Source organism: Ctenopharyngodon idella, chromosome 1 (assembly GCF_019924925.1).
Source record: "Ctenopharyngodon idella isolate HZGC_01 chromosome 1, HZGC01, whole genome shotgun sequence".
NCBI classification, from domain to species: Eukaryota; Metazoa; Chordata; class Actinopteri; order Cypriniformes; family Xenocyprididae; genus Ctenopharyngodon; species Ctenopharyngodon idella.
Genome location: NC_067220.1, coordinates 36,561,537 through 36,580,449, shown reverse-complemented (window position 1 = coordinate 36,580,449; position 18,913 = coordinate 36,561,537). Strand labels below are relative to the sequence as shown.

The 18,913-nt window shown below is 41.8% G+C and overlaps 2 protein-coding genes across 3 annotated transcripts in view; one reads left to right on the top strand and one right to left on the bottom strand.

Moving 5' to 3' along the window:
- Nucleotides 1-6,085: 6,085 nt before the first annotated feature.
- The window catches only part of sorcs3a (sortilin related VPS10 domain containing receptor 3a), a 254,736-nt gene continuing 241,908 nt past the window's right edge, over nt 6,086-18,913 (top strand). Inside the window, 1 exon segment of the mRNA XM_051894728.1 lies at nt 6,086-7,027. Within this exon segment, the coding sequence (XP_051750688.1) occupies nt 6,335-7,027 (693 nt within the window). The 5' untranslated portion in view covers nt 6,086-6,334.
- Nucleotides 12,536-17,592, bottom strand: LOC127513104 (zinc finger protein 500-like). 2 transcript variants are annotated; one of them, XM_051894717.1, is made up of 2 exons: nt 16,085-17,592; nt 12,536-12,771 (listed from the first exon to the last, which is right to left on the bottom strand). In XM_051894717.1, the coding sequence occupies exons 1-2, from the start codon at nt 17,201-17,203 to the stop codon at nt 12,769-12,771; spliced, it is 1,122 nt and encodes a 373-aa protein (XP_051750677.1). In that variant the 5' UTR covers nt 17,204-17,592; the 3' UTR covers nt 12,536-12,768. The 2 variants fall into 2 exon arrangements, with proteins under 2 accessions (XP_051750677.1, XP_051750669.1); XM_051894709.1 differs by lacking the exon at nt 12,536-12,771 and adding an exon at nt 12,791-13,291.

Below are 18,913 nucleotides of genomic sequence, written 5' to 3'. Positions count from 1 at the left end.
ATTTATACAACTGTGAATAACCTAATGGCATGCATATTTTATGTGTTCAGCAGAAAATCGCCTTCTTATCTTATTGAAAATATTCAATCATAAACCACATTGTAACTGAAGTTGGCATAAATCATGAGTAAAAATCTGTGAGGATCATAAGGAATCCCATTGAGAATTTATTAGCAGATTTTAAGCTTTGCCTTTTCTAGATGCAAGACATTTTACATTTACTGTAATTTAACAACACATGAGCACACATCATTCATGCATAGAGGTTGTTTAGTTGTGTGCTTTGCATGTTTCAGTCTTTGGTATATGCTATTAGCTATATGATAAAGATCTGTAAGATCATTACAAACAGAACTCACTTCAGGCTTATATAATGTAATATAAATGTATTTAAAAAAGTCCACCAAATCGCTTGAATGTGGGAGAATCCAAAGCTGCCATTAAATCCATGCACGATTTGGGACTTTAAATGTGAAAAGTTTTGCATAAAATTAATCAAGGCCACAGAAGGTGGAAGAATGAGCTTCTCACATCCCTGCTTAATGAAGTTCTGAAGATTCATGAAAATGTTTGGGCATCTAGGCTGAGAAGGACCAAAGGGGTGCGACTCTTTCCAAAGGTGTTTTTTTTTCCTCCTTATTCTTCTTTCTTTCTTTAAGGCATCTTGGTCATTAAAATTCTGCACAGACTGTCAAACACTCCCTCATGAAAACGACAGCTCCATGTAAAATACGAAAGTCCAATGAATGGAAGATTTATATCCATTTAGATCATCAGCATTATTAGACAGCATGAGCTAAGATGAGATCTGACTTTGATTATTTTTATTTTTATGAGTCTGATTCAAGAGAAATACTGATCAAGTTCACTTAACCCGATTATATAAATCCTAAATGTAGTGAATCATAGCCATTGACTCTACTGAGCTTTTGCAGCTCTGAACACAGTTAAATCTCATCTGTCGACGCTGCCACTGCTAATGCACAATGTTACAATTACACAAACAATGAGAATCATGACTTAAAGGGATAGTTCACCCAAAAATGAAAATTTGCTGTTAATTTACTCGCCCTCAGGCCGTCCTGAAGATGTAGGTAACTTTTTTTCTTCAGTAGAACAGTAAAGAAGATTTTTAGCTGAAACCGTGGTCCTTGATGATTCGTATAATGGAAGTCAATGGGTGCCGTCAATTTAAGATAAAAAAAAAAAACATATGCAGACAAAGCAAAATCAATACCTGCTGCTCCTGATGATACATTGGGATCTTAAAGGCCCACTGAAGTGTCTTGGAATGCGCAGCATTATTCAATGTGTTGACGTAATTTCAACTGAAACAGGAAGACAGGGCGGGTTATATCGAACAGCCCCACCCCTTTTTTAAAAATAGCCAATAGCTATTCCTTTTATATCACAGCTCGGCCAGAGCCACTGAGCTCGGTAAAGCATTGGTTTCCTTCTAATCTCTAACTGTTTCTCCTCCTAATCTCCTCTATGTTGCTTTAAAATACAGCATTCTGTGCAGAATTCAAATGTGTCCGAACGTTTTGTGGTCTTCATTTGCGTCAATGGAAAGCATATTTACACTGTCTGAATCGTTCCCTATCCTCTGTATAGTGCACTATGTGCCATTCACCATGTAGAAACTAGTAAATGTGTGAACAAGTGACCGATTTCAACCGCAGCTTCAGCATCTGTTGATAGTGTAGGAGGGGGCGGGACTTCAGATTCTAGAGAGCATTTGATTGGACAGAAGATTTAATGAGAAGCTGAAGTGCATGGTGATGTCATGAAAACCTGTGATCCATTTTAGCGGAAGTGAGAGACTGTAAGTTTTGAATGCTTGTACCTCCTAAATGCGAATTTTGTCATTGTTTTGGAACACACCAGCTTATTCATAACCTTAAGGCTAACTTATTAATACTAAAAAGCTAAAAACTTAAATTTTGATTTCAGGGGGACTTTAAGATGCGAAACGATCGGTCTATGCAAGAAACTGAACATTATTTACAGCATTTTTACCTTATCTACGGTCTTGGCAAACGGTCCTGGCCGCGTTCACTACAGTCTGGAGCATTAGTTTGTTGTGAAAATTAGTTCGATTTCAGTACTTGATTCCCTTGGGTGTCTTTAAATTCATCAGGGGAAAATGTTCACTGCAGACCCTCCACACTTTGAGTAACCTCATGGGTGTTCTGACATCCATTCGAAGAGCAAGCAACCATAACTTCAGGCGATCTGGCTCAAACACTGGGAATCAGTGAAATTAGTCTTCCCGAGTTAGATTATGCAAGCGAATGTAATTTTTTTATTTTTGAATTGGTTGCAACAATCAGGATAAACACAGGTAATTATACAACACGCGTCCTCCCTCTCTGAAGTAAACAAACAGCATCAGCTCACGTGTGAGGTCGCTGCCACGCATACGACACTACGCTCCAGACTGTCGTGAATGCGGTCAGGACCGTTTGCCGAGGCTGTGGATTACAGGTAATAATGCTGTAAATAATGTTCAGATCGATCGTTTCACTTCTTAAGACCTCAATGTATCATCAGGAGCCGCGGTTATTAATTTTGTTTTGTCTGCATATGTTTTTTTGAATCTCAAAGTGACGGCACCCATTGACTTCCATTACATGAATCACCAAGCTCAAAAATATTTACTGTTTTACTGAAGAAAAAAAGTCACCCACATCTTGGATTGCCTGAGGGTGAGTAAATTAACAGCAAATTTTCATTTTTGGGTGAACTATCCCTTTAATATGTCTTGTTACTACACTTAAATAAACCTTTAAAGCAGCCTTGGGTGACAGAATACACAATTCAACAGCCACCTGAGCTTGGAGCAAACAAGGCCAGCTGAATGTTCTGAAGAGGACTAGATAGCCATTCAGAGACAGGAAAGGCTTTATTTACAGGGTATAATCCAACATACTGGGGGAAGATATTGATCAGACTGAGCGCAGTATATTTTAAAAATGGAACCTTTGCTGCTTGTAATCATGATGAGAACAGCTTTGTTGAAAAACGGTGATTTCTTGTGTGAAGACCGTAAACTGCCATTTTACTAGAGGTATCAACCACATGTTCAAGCCATCAATAGCTTGGGCTATAAGTCTTTTATATTGGGAAGTCTAGATCATGTGCAAAGGTCAGTAGCTTGGGGTTTACAGATCATGGATCTGAGAGGAAAACCTAGCAGTTAGCTAACTACTGTCTTATTTATTTGGCAGTTTGATACACGCTTCGAACCACTGATTCGAAACAAATGATTCATAAAGCTTCGAAGCTTCATGAAGCAGTGTTTTGAAATCACCCATCACTAGATATTGTTGAATAAAGTCATTATTTTGTTTTTTTTGGCGCACAAAAAGTATTCTCATCGCTTCATAACATTAAGGTTGAACCACTGTAGTTACATGAACTGTTTTAAATATGTCTTTAATACCTTTCTAGGCATTTGAAAGTGTTAATTATCTTGCTGTCAATGCAGGCCTCACTGAGCCATCAGATTTTATCAAAAATATCTTAATTTGTGTTCCGAAGATGAACGAAGGTCTTACGGGTGTGGAACGACATGAGGGTGAGTAGTTAATGATATAATTTTCATTTCTGGGTGAAGTAACCCTTTAAATGTGTAATTTTTTCCTTGCAAGTGATAATGCACATTTGTTACTTGCAAATATGCATCTGTGCGGTTTATGCCATTTTTCGTCTTTGCAGTGTGCACATTTTTTTTTTTTTTTTTTTTTTTTAAATGTGCATGATGTCTCAGATTTCCAACTTTTCCAATTAAAATCATTATGCAAATAAGGATGCATTTATGCATATACTGTCATTTTCAGAATATGCTCTCATATGATTATCTAGTACTATCTTAATTACCCCAGATTAAAATCTTATCTGCTTAAATATCATTTCAGATCAGTATTAAAAGCCTTTTTCCAACACCTGCCTGCAGATACTCTGTCACCTCAGCCCAGCTGTAATCTGCAGCATAATGTAACCAGTAGGGGTTAGTGTCGAGACAGCAGGAGAGGGCAAAAATCCATCTTCCTTCTAATTTGAGTGAATGTGTATCATATGCTAAGCGTTTAGCTGTTATCAATACAATCTTCTCTGTTCCCCCGGGCTGCAGAATAGCAGAGAAATTCACTGTATTTTAGGTTTTTTTTGACTGGCCATGCATTATTCATTCATTCACACACACAACTGCACACAAATTTAACATGCTTTCTAAATGAGGTCCTCTACTGTTTTTAAACTTTTTGCATTTTTTAAAACAACAAAAAAAATGCTTTATGAATCCTTTTTACAATGAATCAACATCCCAAAAGAGGGATTGTGTCCAGTTTAGCAAACTTCTGGGGCCAAATTTTAATTGCAAACCGACATGTTTGGTTTTCTACAATGGTGAAAACTTGTTTTTTTTTTTATTCATGTTTTTATAAGCTAGTAATATTTTCTATCTCTTCTTTACTACTATCTCATCTAACTTTACCTCTGCAACCTAACCCTAACAAAATTATATTGTATTTTTTAGTACCTACCGCTGATCTATACAGTAGGTGTTTCACTACCCTTGTAACGATCTTGGTCTCCACAATATGCAAAAGCTGACCCCAACACACACACACACACACACACACACACACATACTCAACATAAAACTCCTGTCCCTGCTGAAGAAAGGTATCCTGCTGCTGCAGCCCATGTGCGCTGATGTGTGAGGACTGTTGGTTATCCACGCTGAGCTCCTGCAGTTTTGTCCCTGTCAACATAGAGCGCCTTGTCTAGTCACAGCATCCTCGCACGCGTGGATGACAGGAGAATAAATGTCACTGCTGCGCGCGTGCACGTGACAAACCTAAGATCTGCCCCCTCTTCTTTCTTAGTGATACACACAAAAAACAACACATTTTCAGAAACTGTCATTGGGTGTAACAAAATATAATTGTATACGATGTGAAACGAGTGAGCGTCACTTGTGAGCTTTGCAAACAGGAAGTCTTAAAGGAAAAGTTCAACCTAACATTAAAATTCTGTCGTCATTTACTCGTTCCAAATCCGAATGACTTGTTTTGTGTTCCTCGGAAGAATGTTGAAGTCAGTCCTGTCGGTCTTTTCGACAATGAATTATAGTTATAGTTAAGCCTCAAAAAGGATGCAAACTCGCCATAAGTAGCCTACCATAAAGGTGGTCCACATGACTGTGGTAGGGTAGGTGTCAAATCTCAAGTCTTCAGAAGTCATACAATACCAAATAATTGCCTAATAATCATCCACTCAAGTGAGCTGTAACCGCTGCGACTGAATCATTAAATTAGTGGTTTGAACTTGAGAACCGGATCAGTTCACATGAACTAATGCTGCCTTCACGTGGCACGGAAATTTGATAATTCCACTTCTCAAGTCGTGATTACGAGCTCATCGCATTCAAGTTTCGAAATGGGAGGGCGTTCATGCGCAATTTTTAACTAGGAAACTCGTATTTACTATAATTCCGAGGGCACGTGAAGGCACTCCGGTTGGTAAACTGAATCAACCGATTCTTTGAAAAGATCCAATTAAAAAAGTACTTCGTGAGATTTACAGTTTACACAGTGATATCTGATATGACTTCCTAAGTCTCGCAAGAATCGTTTACGATAGGCATAGGCTACTTTTATTTTCTCCCTTATTGAGGCGTGACATCTTCGATTACTGTCCAATGTCAGTGCACTGAAAGGGGCGTTATTTATTTGTGTAGCCTAGGCAATTTATTTATTTATTTTTAAATTATAACAATTTCCATAGGCTATATATATATATATATATATATATATATGACAATGTAGCTTATACATATTATTATTATTATTATTGAATCTTTTGGTTTATATAAATAAAAATAAATGATAAATTTAGCATATTTATGTAGGCTAGGCTACATTAGAAATGCTGAAGTAGTAAACCAGTAATCCAGTGGATTTATTTGTGCATAAGCAGTGAAATACTTTTACTGCTTGAGTAGGTATGAATTAATGAAATTCGCTATATAAAATTAAAAGACTTTCAACCGTAATACGCACGATGTCGTTATGCCCAACTCGCCTCTCTCTCTCTCTCTCTCTCTCTCTCCTTCACTCTCTCTCTCACTCTCCCTAGACGCAGCGGCGGCTTGGATTGGATTCAGTACCTCCCCTATGTGCTGCCTTACTCCATCATCACATCCCTGAACGTGAGCGGTGTAGCTGAGGAGCACTTCTTTAAACCCCGACACTTCGCTGGAGTTGCTTCCCTGCGCGTCTGAGAGTCGGAGGGAGGGGAGAAGCATCCCCCAAAATCTCTTCTAACGATGGAGACCGGTCTGGGTGTATTCCCTGGCGCTCACTTTACTCTTTCTACCTGGCTTATTCTTTCCTCCGTGTATGTTTTTCCAAACGCAAAGGCAGATATAAGTTGCGCGCCATGTATGTCGCCAATGCAAGTGAATTACGCAGGGGATGAGCATCTGCGTGACCCGCCTGAATCTGGGAAATATCCGAGACAGGATCAAAAGAAACCCAAGCTGATCACAGTTCTTTACCCGAATATTGGAGTACCCACTGGACGAGAGGCGGATGGTTTTCCAGGGATTGCGCCGAAACTGGAAAGAAACGCTGAGGGGATAAACTCCCGTGCGCCTTTGGGGAACTTCGCCGAGTCCGCTTTAGATGAAGAATTGTTTTCGGATGAATATGTGGAAAGTGTATCCGAATTGGAACCCGAGGACGCCGCGTCAGAGAGAGTCAAAAGAAGCGTGCCCGAGTTTCTGGAGAGCGCGCGGAGCGTTGATGCCCGCTCGGAAGAGCAGAGAAAGACCTCAGGTCTGCGGGTGGACGGACAGAGTAAACGCGCCGAAGTTCGCTGGAACAGGGATGATGACCAGGATGGCAGAGTATCGGATTCCAGACCAGACGAACCCAAACTGGCCAGCAGCACTTTTGCTCTGGCTGGAGACTCCGCGCACAACCACGCAGTCGTGTACTGGTCTGGAAAAAACAGCAGTGTAAGTCCGCAACATCCAGTACTTCTGTGCAATACTATTGCCATTCAGCTGTCTAGTCCATGCTGTCTTGTTTTGCTGCCATGGGTTCTTGACAACTTCGCTGAAAAAACATGCACATGTTGTTTTGACTCCATAGGGACATTTATAATGAGCATTTGCTTAACTTGTCCTGAAATGCTCCCCCCTCAATCATCCCTACTGAAAAGACCATATTCATCCAATCTAAGCTGGCTGATTAGGCTGTTATTACATGGATTTTGGCACTTTTCAGCTTGGCCAGGCTGGGAGACCCTCTTAAACCAGCTAAGACCAGCAAACCAGCTTAGTCTTTTCAGGAGAGATAATCTAAATGTTTACAGAAAACGCCTGTTCAGAGTGTTAACCACCTGTTTGTGAAGCATGAAAGGGATCAAGCACAATAGGACCTCTTGCGAAGAGCTGGAATGTATTTCATAGTGTTAATAACTAAGATTATATTCACTGGAAATAATCATTCATCTTTGGGAGTTTATTTCTAAATAACATTCAGTTAAATCTGCTGGGGTAAAGTCTGCAAATGCAAGATCTTTCTGCACTGTCGGTATATTTTTTGTAATGAAACGATTTGCTTGTAGAGCAGGTTGTTGGCTTGAGCCTCCTGGCTGCCGTACTGTCTGTGTTTTTGGATTGGAGATTTCTGGATTGGCAAGATAGGAGACTTTATAATACTTCACATCTCAATAATTCAGAGATCCATCTAGTCGATTTTATAGACTGAGGCACATGGGCAAATAATAACCTTGTCTTTAAATGCTAAAAGTTAAACAGAACTGCGAACTTAAAGCAAGTCTGCTGAGTATTGCCTGAATGTTTGGATTTTGTTACAGACAGGTGGTGTTTGATGATAGTGAAGCAAAGAGATATATGAGCGAGAGAGAGGGGAGAAAGAAAGGGAGATTTTTGGTGATTTTTTTAAAACAGATTTTCATGTTTAAGACATTTTTTTGTGTGGCTGTGCATGTCTGTACTTTAATTATATTATATTATATTATATTATATACAGAGGAGACAGCCAAGATTTTATAGAAGAAATCAGCAGGATGAGACAGCAAAGGGATTTTTATGGAGAAGGGCAAGGTTATCTTGACTTAATTTAAATGTGGATATATTATTTTTAATAAGAAGCATTATTGGAACTTAAAAATATACTACCTTCCTATACTTAAAAAAATGTTTTTAAAATGTAGAATATATAGCAGTGAGTTTTCAGTACAAGATCTATAAAGTCTGCAGCCACTGATCAAGAATCAGCTTTCACCTTTCACTCATACACTGTAAACAATTATTTTCATGATTTATCACAACTTTTTTTTTTTTTTTTTTTTTGTCAAATCAACTTAGATAATTAATGTGGTTCAGATAATATAATATTTTGAGTTTCTGTTGATTAAACCAATCGCTTTCATTATATTAACTCAATTTTTTAATTTCAATGAACTCAAAACTTTAAGGCAACCAGGTAACTCACTTTTTAAGGTAAACCAACAATTTAACATTTGTATTTGGCTTTGGGAAACTGATCCAAGACCAGTGATTTTGTCAGATTTGTCCCAGGGCGGTAATTTGAAGCAACAGGCAGAGGATGGAGGGAGATATTTCTACCACAGGTTCTCTTTGCATTCTCATTTAAGCCCGGACTGTATATGTGAAATAATTTCTCCAGGGGTATGAGGTGAAGTTATATGAATCAGACTCATTTAAACATTAAGGCCTGGTTTCACAGACAGGGCTTAGATTAAACCAGGATTAGGCCTTAGTTCAATCAAGACATTTAAGTAGCTTTTTAAACATGCCTTAGAAACAAAAAAACATTACTGATGTGCATCATGAGACAAAACAATGGCACTAACATATTTTAAGATATGTCAGTGTAAGTTGCTTTCAGTTAAAACAGCTCAAACATGCATTTTAGTTTGGGACTAGGCTTAAGTTTTGTCTGTGAAACCAGGGGTTAATGACTCACCCTTATCAAATGAACCACCTCATCCATTATTGTCTTTCTTTGTGTCTGTTTGCACAAAAAAAAAAGTACAATAGATCAAAACAGATAGTCCATTATTTTATTGTTATATTATTATTATTGTCTAGAAATATTACATCCAGCTTTATTAACTTGTTTAGTAGCTGTCAGTGAAACAGCCAGAGCGATTTTAAGCCAGGGTACTGCCCGGCAGGTCCCGTCCCTCATCCTTTCAGCTGTAAATCTACTATAATTATCTTCAGGACCGAGGCGGCCATTTTGAAAGATTTTGTCCTGTTCTGGGATTGCCTACTCAAGCGTGTTTTCCCTGCTTGCATGCCTGCTGGAGAGCTTTGTCTTCATTGGCTGGAGATTTTATGAGAGATGAAGGAAGAGTGCAAGGGCAGAATGTGTGATTTGATTGTTTTTTTCCCAAGCAGGTCCATGTAAAGTAAATATCTTTTGCATAATGTTATTTATACAAAAGCTTTTATGCAATATTTGCAGCTCTCTGGTCCCAATCACTGCTCTTATGTTGGATATCCCTCAATGTTCTTCAGGAGGCACTTCTAGTCAAAAGTTTGGATGCACATGACTGAATTTGCTTATTATTACCATAACCTTTTGATCTATACAGTAGGTTTATGCTTAAATAAATACTTAAAATTACTTTTGTAGACAAATATTAATTTTCCCAACATATACATTTCTTTATAAATCAGAAATGTTATTAGTATTATTACATAACTGTTTATTTTATTTTATATATTACACCAGTTCACAGCCAACAACTCCCCAGCATACATTTTTCAATCTTTCAATACTGTTTAAATATCATCCCAATATGAAGTCAGCTGAGAGAATTCAGAAGCTAAAATACACATTTTTTTTTTTATAAACTTTTAGTCACGCTATTATTAATATTAATAAAGCAGAAAAAGACTTGTCTAAACCTTTAACTGTTAGTGTGTCTCATAATTTTAAGGGATATTTCACCTTCAAGAGAAGAACTGACTAGGTGGAGAAATGGATCCACTTCACTGGAGCTTATCACTGGTGTTTTGAGGCTTAGACTAAATGTAATTTATTTATTTTATGATTCACATGTCCCATCATGCTTTTGATGTCATGCATTCAGAAGGAAAATAAAGCATCTGATTTGCATAAGATCCAACTTGTAAGCCTGGCACGCACGAATGGATTCTGATGTAGTCCTGCTTCACTGAGATTGGGTCATTCTTATAGACCCTGTTGTCATATGCGCCAAGGATCTCTTTGAAACAGCTCACTGAAAGTCTAAGTACAAAATACAAGCAGTAAATGAGCTTTGTCAAATAGTGTTTCCCTGAAGGGGGTGCTGTTATATTTGCGCCTTCATGCGATTCACTAAACATGGGGGTCAACGGCAAGAACTTGGCATTGGACATTTCCACCAATAATCCAGTTTAGTACTTAGCTATGTTTTGCATTCATCACTATATCTGGTTACAATTTTATTTTGGACCATCTGGTTGTGTTTTTACATCCGAATGGCTTCATCGTTTTGAAGGACAGTGGAGTTTCTCTGATATGTAACCTCAGGGAATTGCTTCTCTCCTGGTGTGAATCTCGATTGCTGTGTGAATTGAGAAAACAGCATTGCAGCGTTTCACATCTGACACCTCCTTCACTCCTCAAACCATCTGTTCTCCTAGTATACAGTCTTTATATAACACAACATGCTCCAGAAGTCCTGCCTGGAGATATTTGCCCTTCTGTGTTGAATGATGTTGGCTCATAAAGGGGTTATTTACATTTGGGAGACACATCCTTTAGGTTTCTGTCTTAGTTTGTTGGGAGGCTTCACATGTATCAGGGGGTGTTTGGTGAAGACACTTGTTGGGCATGAATAATATTGTCTATGCTGCTTGTCTTTGATGCCTCTTTCAATGCCAGTTGCTAAATCCACTCCACTATGCAAGCTTTGTCAACTTTGATATCAAAAACTGCATATTCTTTAAAGTTGAAATGGTACCACTAGTGACAGAGCAAAAGTGTTGTTTCTTTGAGCAACCCGACTAGGCCTGCCATTCCATTTGCTCAACTAATAGCATGAGGTTTGGTGGTTTGAACGATTATATTTTTTAAATTAATATATTCTGCATATATGTTCTGTTCGGTAGCACAGAAATTACTTGCCTTTTAATGTGTGCTGTACAATTCAAGAAAGCTAATTTGTTGTCTTGTTCATCCTTGTTCACAGTTAATATTGCTTGTTTTGTTTTGACAGGTTTAATATAGTATTTAATTGCTGTTTATATGCATTAAATGGGTCATAATAAAAAGACATAATAAATGCTGCTCTTTTGAACTTTCTATTCCTGAAAATGTATTATTTCCTAATTATTTCCTGAAAAAATTATCACGGTTTCCACAAAATATTAAGCAGTACAACTGTTTTCTAAAGTGATAATAATAATAAGAAGAAATTTTGGTAGCACTTTATTTTGGGTCAATGACGTGACGGGTCATTTTTTCTCCAAAGGCCTTAATAATATTAAAAACAAAAAATGAAGATATGACATCCAAAGTATGTAAGGTAGTACAACTAGATCTCTTTTATTGAATCCAAAAGGTTTTAATTATATTTTGCTACATATAAAGGTATTTTAAAAATGTTTAAATGTCAAAATGTCATTCGGTTTAACCATCCAAAGGCCAATACAGTAATTTCATTGATTAAAATATCTTAAAATGTAATAAATGTATATATTTTTTATTCTGGCATGATTTTATAACATCATATATCAACATAGTGCAAAATGGTATTAAAATTATGTCTAGAAGTCGTTGCTTTGTTATGAGAAAGAATGTTCCGAAAAATGAATTTCATTGATGTCATTCGGAGTAACCAATATAAAGGGACCATTTTGGATCAAGTCATGTGGGACCACAGGATGAGAGAGGGACCACATGGTTGTGAAGTAAAGTAATTAACTCTCCTTTAACTATTTGAAAAATTCATGTTTTCATTTGCTCATACGCATGTCCCGAAACATCAGGTCATTCGGTACAACTGCTATAAAACATGGAAAATGTAATATTTTAAAAACTAAATCAAAAATGTTTGATTGTCCTTTCGCTAGCTAGTTAGATATCAGCCTGTTAGCATTGTTTGAAAATATCGTCATTTGGTATAACCAAAAGTGTCATTCGGTAAAACCGAAATTTTAGTTAAAATGAATGACTTTTTTGGTGACAAATTTTGTCCATCTTGTAAAAAAATGACAAAAGCAGTGTTAATTCATTATAAAAACCACATATCTCATTGTTAACACTTAATAAAACTTCAAATTAATTATATCTCCATTATGCTTTTTTTTACACTTCAAAAAACCTTATTCGTCAATGACCCTTTTGCAGTCCTGTTCTCCATGTACATACTTTGTACTTATTATAATAACTGCAATAAATAGATAATAACTAGGTACTAACCCTAAACCTAACCTTAACCCATGTAGTTACTGTAGCAAAGTTCAGTACTCAGGAAGGAAGAGGACAGGGTCGGCTTGACTACTGACTGCTTTTTATTTGCAATAATTCTCACAATTCAAAACAAAAAGGGGTGCAGACAGGCACAAAGCGGTCACAAATCATTCAGAAGTCTCTCACTCGTAGATCACCAGCGGGGCAGCAGTCAGTAGTCCGTCTCTCTCTCCCCCACTCCTGTTTCTCCTGGTGTTATATACTCTCTCCACACCAATTACTGAAACAAGAGACAGGTGTTCGTCATTTGCATTTACCCCACTCACTCACCGTTCGTCTCCTGACTCTCTCTCCCGCTGCCGACTCCGCTGAACCACGCCCCCCTCGCCACATACCCCCACCGCCCGACTCAGGCCGGGGAGCCATCCGGCCTGCAGCCCCCCCCCCCCCCCATTTCTGGAGAGGAAGTCGGCCACAGCCATCTGAGCACCCGGCCTGTGGACCACTTTGAACTTAAAAGGCTGTAAAGCTAGATACCAACGAGTGATCCGCGCGTTGGTATCCTTCATGCGGTGGAGCCACTGCAGGGGGGCATGGTCCGAACAGAGAGTGAATTCCCGTCCCAGGAGATAATAGCGGAGGGTGAGGACGGCCCACCTGATGGCAAGACACTCCTTTTCTATGGTGCTGTACTTAGTCTCTCTCTTTGAGAGCTTCCGACTAATGTACAGCACCGGCCGTTCCTCCCCCTCTATCTCCTGGGACAGGACGGCACCCAGCCCCCTGTCCGACGCGTCTGTCTGCAACAGGAAAGGGAGAGAAAAATCAGGAGAGTGTAACAACGGCCCGCCACATAAAGCAGCCTTCACTTGGGTAAAGGCCTGCTGGCACAGCTCCGTCCACTGGACCGTATCTGGTGCCTCCTTTTTAGTGAGATCAGTCAAAGGGCTGGTGAGGTCCGAATAATTAGGTACAAACCTTCTATAATATCCCGCCAACCCTAGGAACTGTCTCACCTCCTTTTTGGTCTTGGGACGCGGACAGGTCGCAACTGCTGCCGTCTTATCAATTTGGGGACGCACCTGCCCATGTCCCAAGTGGAAGCCCAGATATCTTACTTCCACCCGCCCAATTGCACACTTCTTCGGGTTGGCCGTGAGCCCAGCCCCTCTCAGCGACCTCAAGACAGCCCTCAAATGCTGCATATGCCGCTGCCAGTCATGACTAAATATAATTATGTCATCTAAGTAGGCAGCAGCATACGCAGCATGGGGCCGTAAAATTCTGTCCATGAGACGCTGAAAGGTAGCCGGAGCCCCGAACAGCCCGAACGGAAGGGTAACAAATTGGTGTAATCCAAACGGCGTGGTGAAAGCTGTCTTTTCTTTAGATAATGGAGACAAGGGGATCTGCCAATATCCCTTTGTTAAGTCCAGTGTCGAATAAAACCGAGCCGTACCGAGCCGATCAAGCAGTTCGTCCACCCGTGGCATTGGATACGCGTCGAATTTCGACACAGCATTCACCTTGCGATAATCCACACAGAACCGAACCGAGCCGTCCGTTTTCGGAACTAAAACTATCGGGCTCGCCCAGTTACTGTTGGATTCTTCTATTACGCCCATGTCAAGCATTGCTCCTAATTCTGCCTGAACCACTTTTTTTTTATGTTCAGGCAAACGGTACGGCCGGCTGCGAACTACCACGCCCGGCTCTGTCTCGATATGGTGCTGAATCAAATTAGTACGGCCCGGTAGGGGCGAGAACACGTCCGCAAACTCTGCTTGTAATTTCGTCAGGTCAGTGAGCTGGGAGGGCGAGAGATGATCTCCTCCGGGGGCCAGTGCGAGAGATTGGTGTTTGGTATTCGCCTCTGGCCCGAGATCATCCTCTCCACCAATCACCATCGCCAACATCACTGCCTCTGCCTCATTCCATTTTTTAAGGAGATTGAGGTGATAAATCTGACGTGCCCCTCTCCTATCAGACCGTATAACCTCATAATCGAGATCTCCAATCCGCCGTGTGACCTCAAATGGTCCTTGCCACTTTGCTAATAATTTCGAGCTTGACGTTGGAAGTAATACAAGCACTTTCTCTCCCGGTGCGAATTTACGCAAGTTAGTTCCCCTGTTGTACAGCCGGCTCTGTCTGTCCTGGGCTTGTAACAAATTCTCCGTTGATAGCCGCCCCAAAGTGTGGAGTTTTGTTCTCAAGTCCATTACATACTGAATTTCGTTTTTGCTCTGAGATGGTCCGTCCTCCCAAGTTTCTCTCAGGACATCCAGTACCCCGCGGGGCTGGCGTCCGTAAAGAAGCTCGAAGGGGGAAAACCCCGTGGAGGCTTGCGGGACTTCTCGCACAGCGAACAACAGGGGTTCTAACCATTTATCCCAATTTTTGGCGTCTTCTTGTACGAATTTACGAATCATGGTTTTAAGCGTGCGATTAAAACGTTCGACCAGCCCGTCAGTTTGTGGGTGAAAGACGCTGGTACGGATCGCTTTAATGCCCAATAATTCGTAAAGTTCGCGTAAAGTACGTGACATAAACGCCGTGCCTTGATCGGTGAGGATTTCTTTTGGAATCCCCACCCGGGAGATTAAAGTAAACAGTGCGTCCGCAACACTCTTCGCGGAAATGCTGCGGAGGGCCACTGCTTCAGGATATCGAGTTGCATAATCCACAATGACTAATGCAAAGCGATGTCCCCTGGCTGATCGCTCTAATGGCCCGATGAGGTCCATACCAATTCTCTCGAAGGGGACCTGCATTAATGGGAGGGGGCGCAAAGGCGCTTTTGGGGTGGCCGGTGGATTTACCAACTGACATTCACGACAAGACGCGCACCACCTGCGCACATTCTCGTGAATGCCCGGCCAAAAGAATCGGGTCATGAGGCGATTTAGTGTTGTTGCCTGTCCTAAGTGTCCAGCCATTGGATTAGAATGAGCCGCTTGGAAAAGCATTTCCCTGCGGCTCCTTGGAACTAACAACTGGGTTGTATCTTCTTTTGTCTGGGTGTCTTGGGTCACCCGATACAACCGATTTTTTATAACTGCAAAATATGGATAAGTAAGCGCCCGTCCAGGCTGGAGAGGCTGACCGTCGATGGTTTGGACCTGCTCAAATGCACGTTTTAGGGTCTCATCCTGAGACTGCTCCAGGGGAAAGTCATCGCGATCCGAGAGAATTATTCTCTCAATTTCACTCTGTTCCCCTGAAGCAGCACTCAGTGGTCCCCGTTCAGTCTCTCCCGCCTGTGCTTGCGCATCCCCAACCATCGCCTTTTTCCCCCAAGAGGCATCCGTGCATAAATAACCCAATAATTCAGAAAATGCTGGCCAATTTGTCCCCAAAATTAACGGATGCCGGAGGTGCGGATTAACTGCCACCTCAACGCTATGCTTTTGGCCCCTGAACTGGATAATGACCGGCACTACCGGATATACCACCACATCCCCGTGTACGCACCGCACCTTAACCACGCGGCTTGTATCCAATGCCCCGGATGAAATCAGGCTTTGATGGATCGAGGTTTGGTTACAGCCTGAATCCACCAAGGCCTGATAGGTACCCCCCTTGATACTCACAGGTATTTGATACCAGCCAGCTTGACCGGGGGCAGCCTGCGGGGCGTCCGGGACCCGGACCATTGTCCCAACCTCCATCACTGGGCACCTGTCCACGAAATGCTCCGGGTCCCCGCAACGCCAACAGGCTGGCCCAGACCTCCCCGCCGCCCCAGTGGCAGGGAGTGGGGTAAATGATTGGCGTGGAGAGAGCGGAGAAACAGGCGCGGGGTCCTGTCCAGCGGAAGTCAGTCCCGCCCTCCTGGGCGGGGCTCTGGGACCCCCAAACTGGCTCGGGTCAACTCCGCCCCGCCCCCGGGGCGGGACTCGAGGATGTACAGGTGGGCGGGACCTGGGGAGAGGGACAGGACGAGAGAGAGAGACAGAAGGGGAAGACGGAGAGAGAGAGACAGATGGGAGGGGTTCGCCGACCCCTGGGCACGCCACCATGTGGTCCTCCGCGAGGTGGATGGCTGAGTCCAGCGACGTGGGGCGGTGGCACTGGACCCACTCTGCTGTCCTCCGTGGGAGCCGAGTAATGAACTGCTCCAGTACCACTCGATCGACAATCTTCTCCACGTCGCCTCCCTCAGCCAACAGCCATTTGCGGCAGGAGTCCCGGAGCTGTTGGGCCAACACGAACGGTCGGCCGGACTCGCCCAGTTCCAGGGAACGGAACCGCTGGCGATGTTCTTCAGGGCTCCGGCCGACCCGCTGGAGGATGGCCCTTTTTAGGTCGTCGAAGACCAGGAGATTCTGCACCGGAAGCTGCTGTGCCGCTATCTGGGACTCCCCGGAGAGCAGCGGGACCAGGCGCATCGGCCACTGGTCCCGCGGCCAGCCCGACAGCTCGGCCGTCTTCTGGAAAAGATCGAGGAAAACCTCCGGGTCGTCCTCAGATCCCATTTTGTGTAGTGGTAGGTGGGCGGGCACAGCTCGAGGTTCCAGGGCTTCCGGTCGAACCTCCCGGTCGATCCAGCTCCGGAACCTCTCGCGGTCCTCCTGCTGGGCTTGAACAACGACTTGGAAGCACCTCTCTTGATCCTGTCTCAAGTCCAGCAGGGCCTGGTGTTGTTCTTGTTGCATGACCGCGAGGGAGGTGATAATCTCCGCAAATGGCGATCCGGAGGACGATTGCATGGCGGCGGCTTCCGTCTTCCTTCCCGGGTTTCGGCACCAGTGTAGCAAAGTTCAGTACTCAGGAAGGAAGAGGACAGGGTCGGCTTGACTACTGACTGCTTTTTATTTGCAATAATTCTCACAATTCAAAACAAAAAGGGGTGCAGACAGGCACAAAGCGGTCACAAATCATTCAGAAGTCTCTCACTCGTAGATCACCAGCGGGGCAGCAGTCAGTAGTCCGTCTCTCTCTCCCCCACTCCTGTTTCTCCTGGTGTTATATACTCTCTCCACACCAATTACTGAAACAAGAGACAGGTGTTCGTCATTTGCATTTACCCCACTCACTCACCGTTCGTCTCCTGACTCTCTCTCCCGCTGCCGACTCCGCTGAACCACGCCCCCCTCGCCACAGTTACCTTTTGTTACCAGTACTTTCTTAGGTAAGTGCACGTACTGTAAAATAAAGTGCAACTAAATCAGCATATTTGAATGATTTCTGAAGGATCATGTGACACTGAAGACTGGAGTAAATTCAGCTTTGCTCTCAGGAATAAATAAATGCAGCCTCAGTGAGTGACTTCTTTCAAAATCATAAAATCTTTCCAACCCCAAACTTTTGAACAGTAGTGTATATACGATTGTATTATATATTATTAATAAATATAATATTTATAAAGGTGGCTAGATACAGATACAGCCTCTACTCAATTGTTTATTACCTCAACACTTTACTTTCAAAAACATTTTAATATTTTAAGCCCTCTTAGCCAGCCAAACTCATTAAGTCCCCAATAACTCATGAATGGCAAGATAGATCTTCAACAACCTTGTGCACTCCTGAATATGATTTAGTGCCACTAATGCATTGTAAAGAGGTTCGTTTATTTAGCATGGATGTTAATTACTAGTAAAGGAGGCTATGGAATGTCATAAATAATTTAGCTATCCTAATGTAGTATATGCCCCCCAACCGCCAATTAGTGTTTACACATTAGTTTCCCGGCCCTTTTTTTCAGCAGCTGAGGTCCTCCTAGTGAGAGCAGGTCGTACAGTCAGGGGATTTATCTCTAGGATTGTCTTTGGAGACCAGGTTTTGGCTGACTTTCCATGATTTGTGAACAAAATTACACTTGGCTTCCCCCAAGTAAAAGTAGACACATTTGTTTTAGGATACACAATAAAAAAAGTGGAAAATTGTAAAAGTGGAGTGTGTTTTTTTTTTTTTTTTTGCTGATGTGTTAAAATATTTTGTTCAATCCCAGCTTGCATAGACCAAATAAGTAAACCATTTGTGCATTGATTTCCCACATCTCTCAAATGTATGTATTTATATTTATTTGTATTTTTCTTTATTTTTTATAAAATTCCATTAGGTGATGCAAGTGGCACAGAAATTTTACAGTTCACCTTTAAATATTTTCAAAGCTGCTTATTTTTGGTGAAATCAACAATTATGAAATGCATGAATATGTCAACTCACTCAGTGTCACTATCTTTTGTATTCAGAACTGGAAAAAATTCATTTCCTGTCATTTACCTCTCCATTTATCTGCCATTTATCTCCCTAACATTCAAAACTCCAAGCTTTGTGTGCCGAGAGCATACAACATTAACATATCCGACAAATCCTCTTTCATCACAAAAAGCATCATCTACTAGATGAGAATCGCGAAGAGTCAGTTTACAAGCTGCTTAAATGTAGCCATTATATCCATTGGTGGGGAGACA

What these genes read in the sequence shown, in the direction of transcription:
- LOC127513104 (XM_051894709.1), bottom strand. Translation starts at nt 17,203, where the DNA reads ATGCAATCGTCCTCCGGATCGCCATTTGCGGAGATTATCACCTCCCTC. An exon ending in CTGGCTGGTATCAAATACCT is followed by an intron (nt 13,292 to 16,084) that starts GTGAGTATCAAG and finishes TTCCTGTTGCAG; the next exon opens with ACAGACGCGTCGGACAGGGG.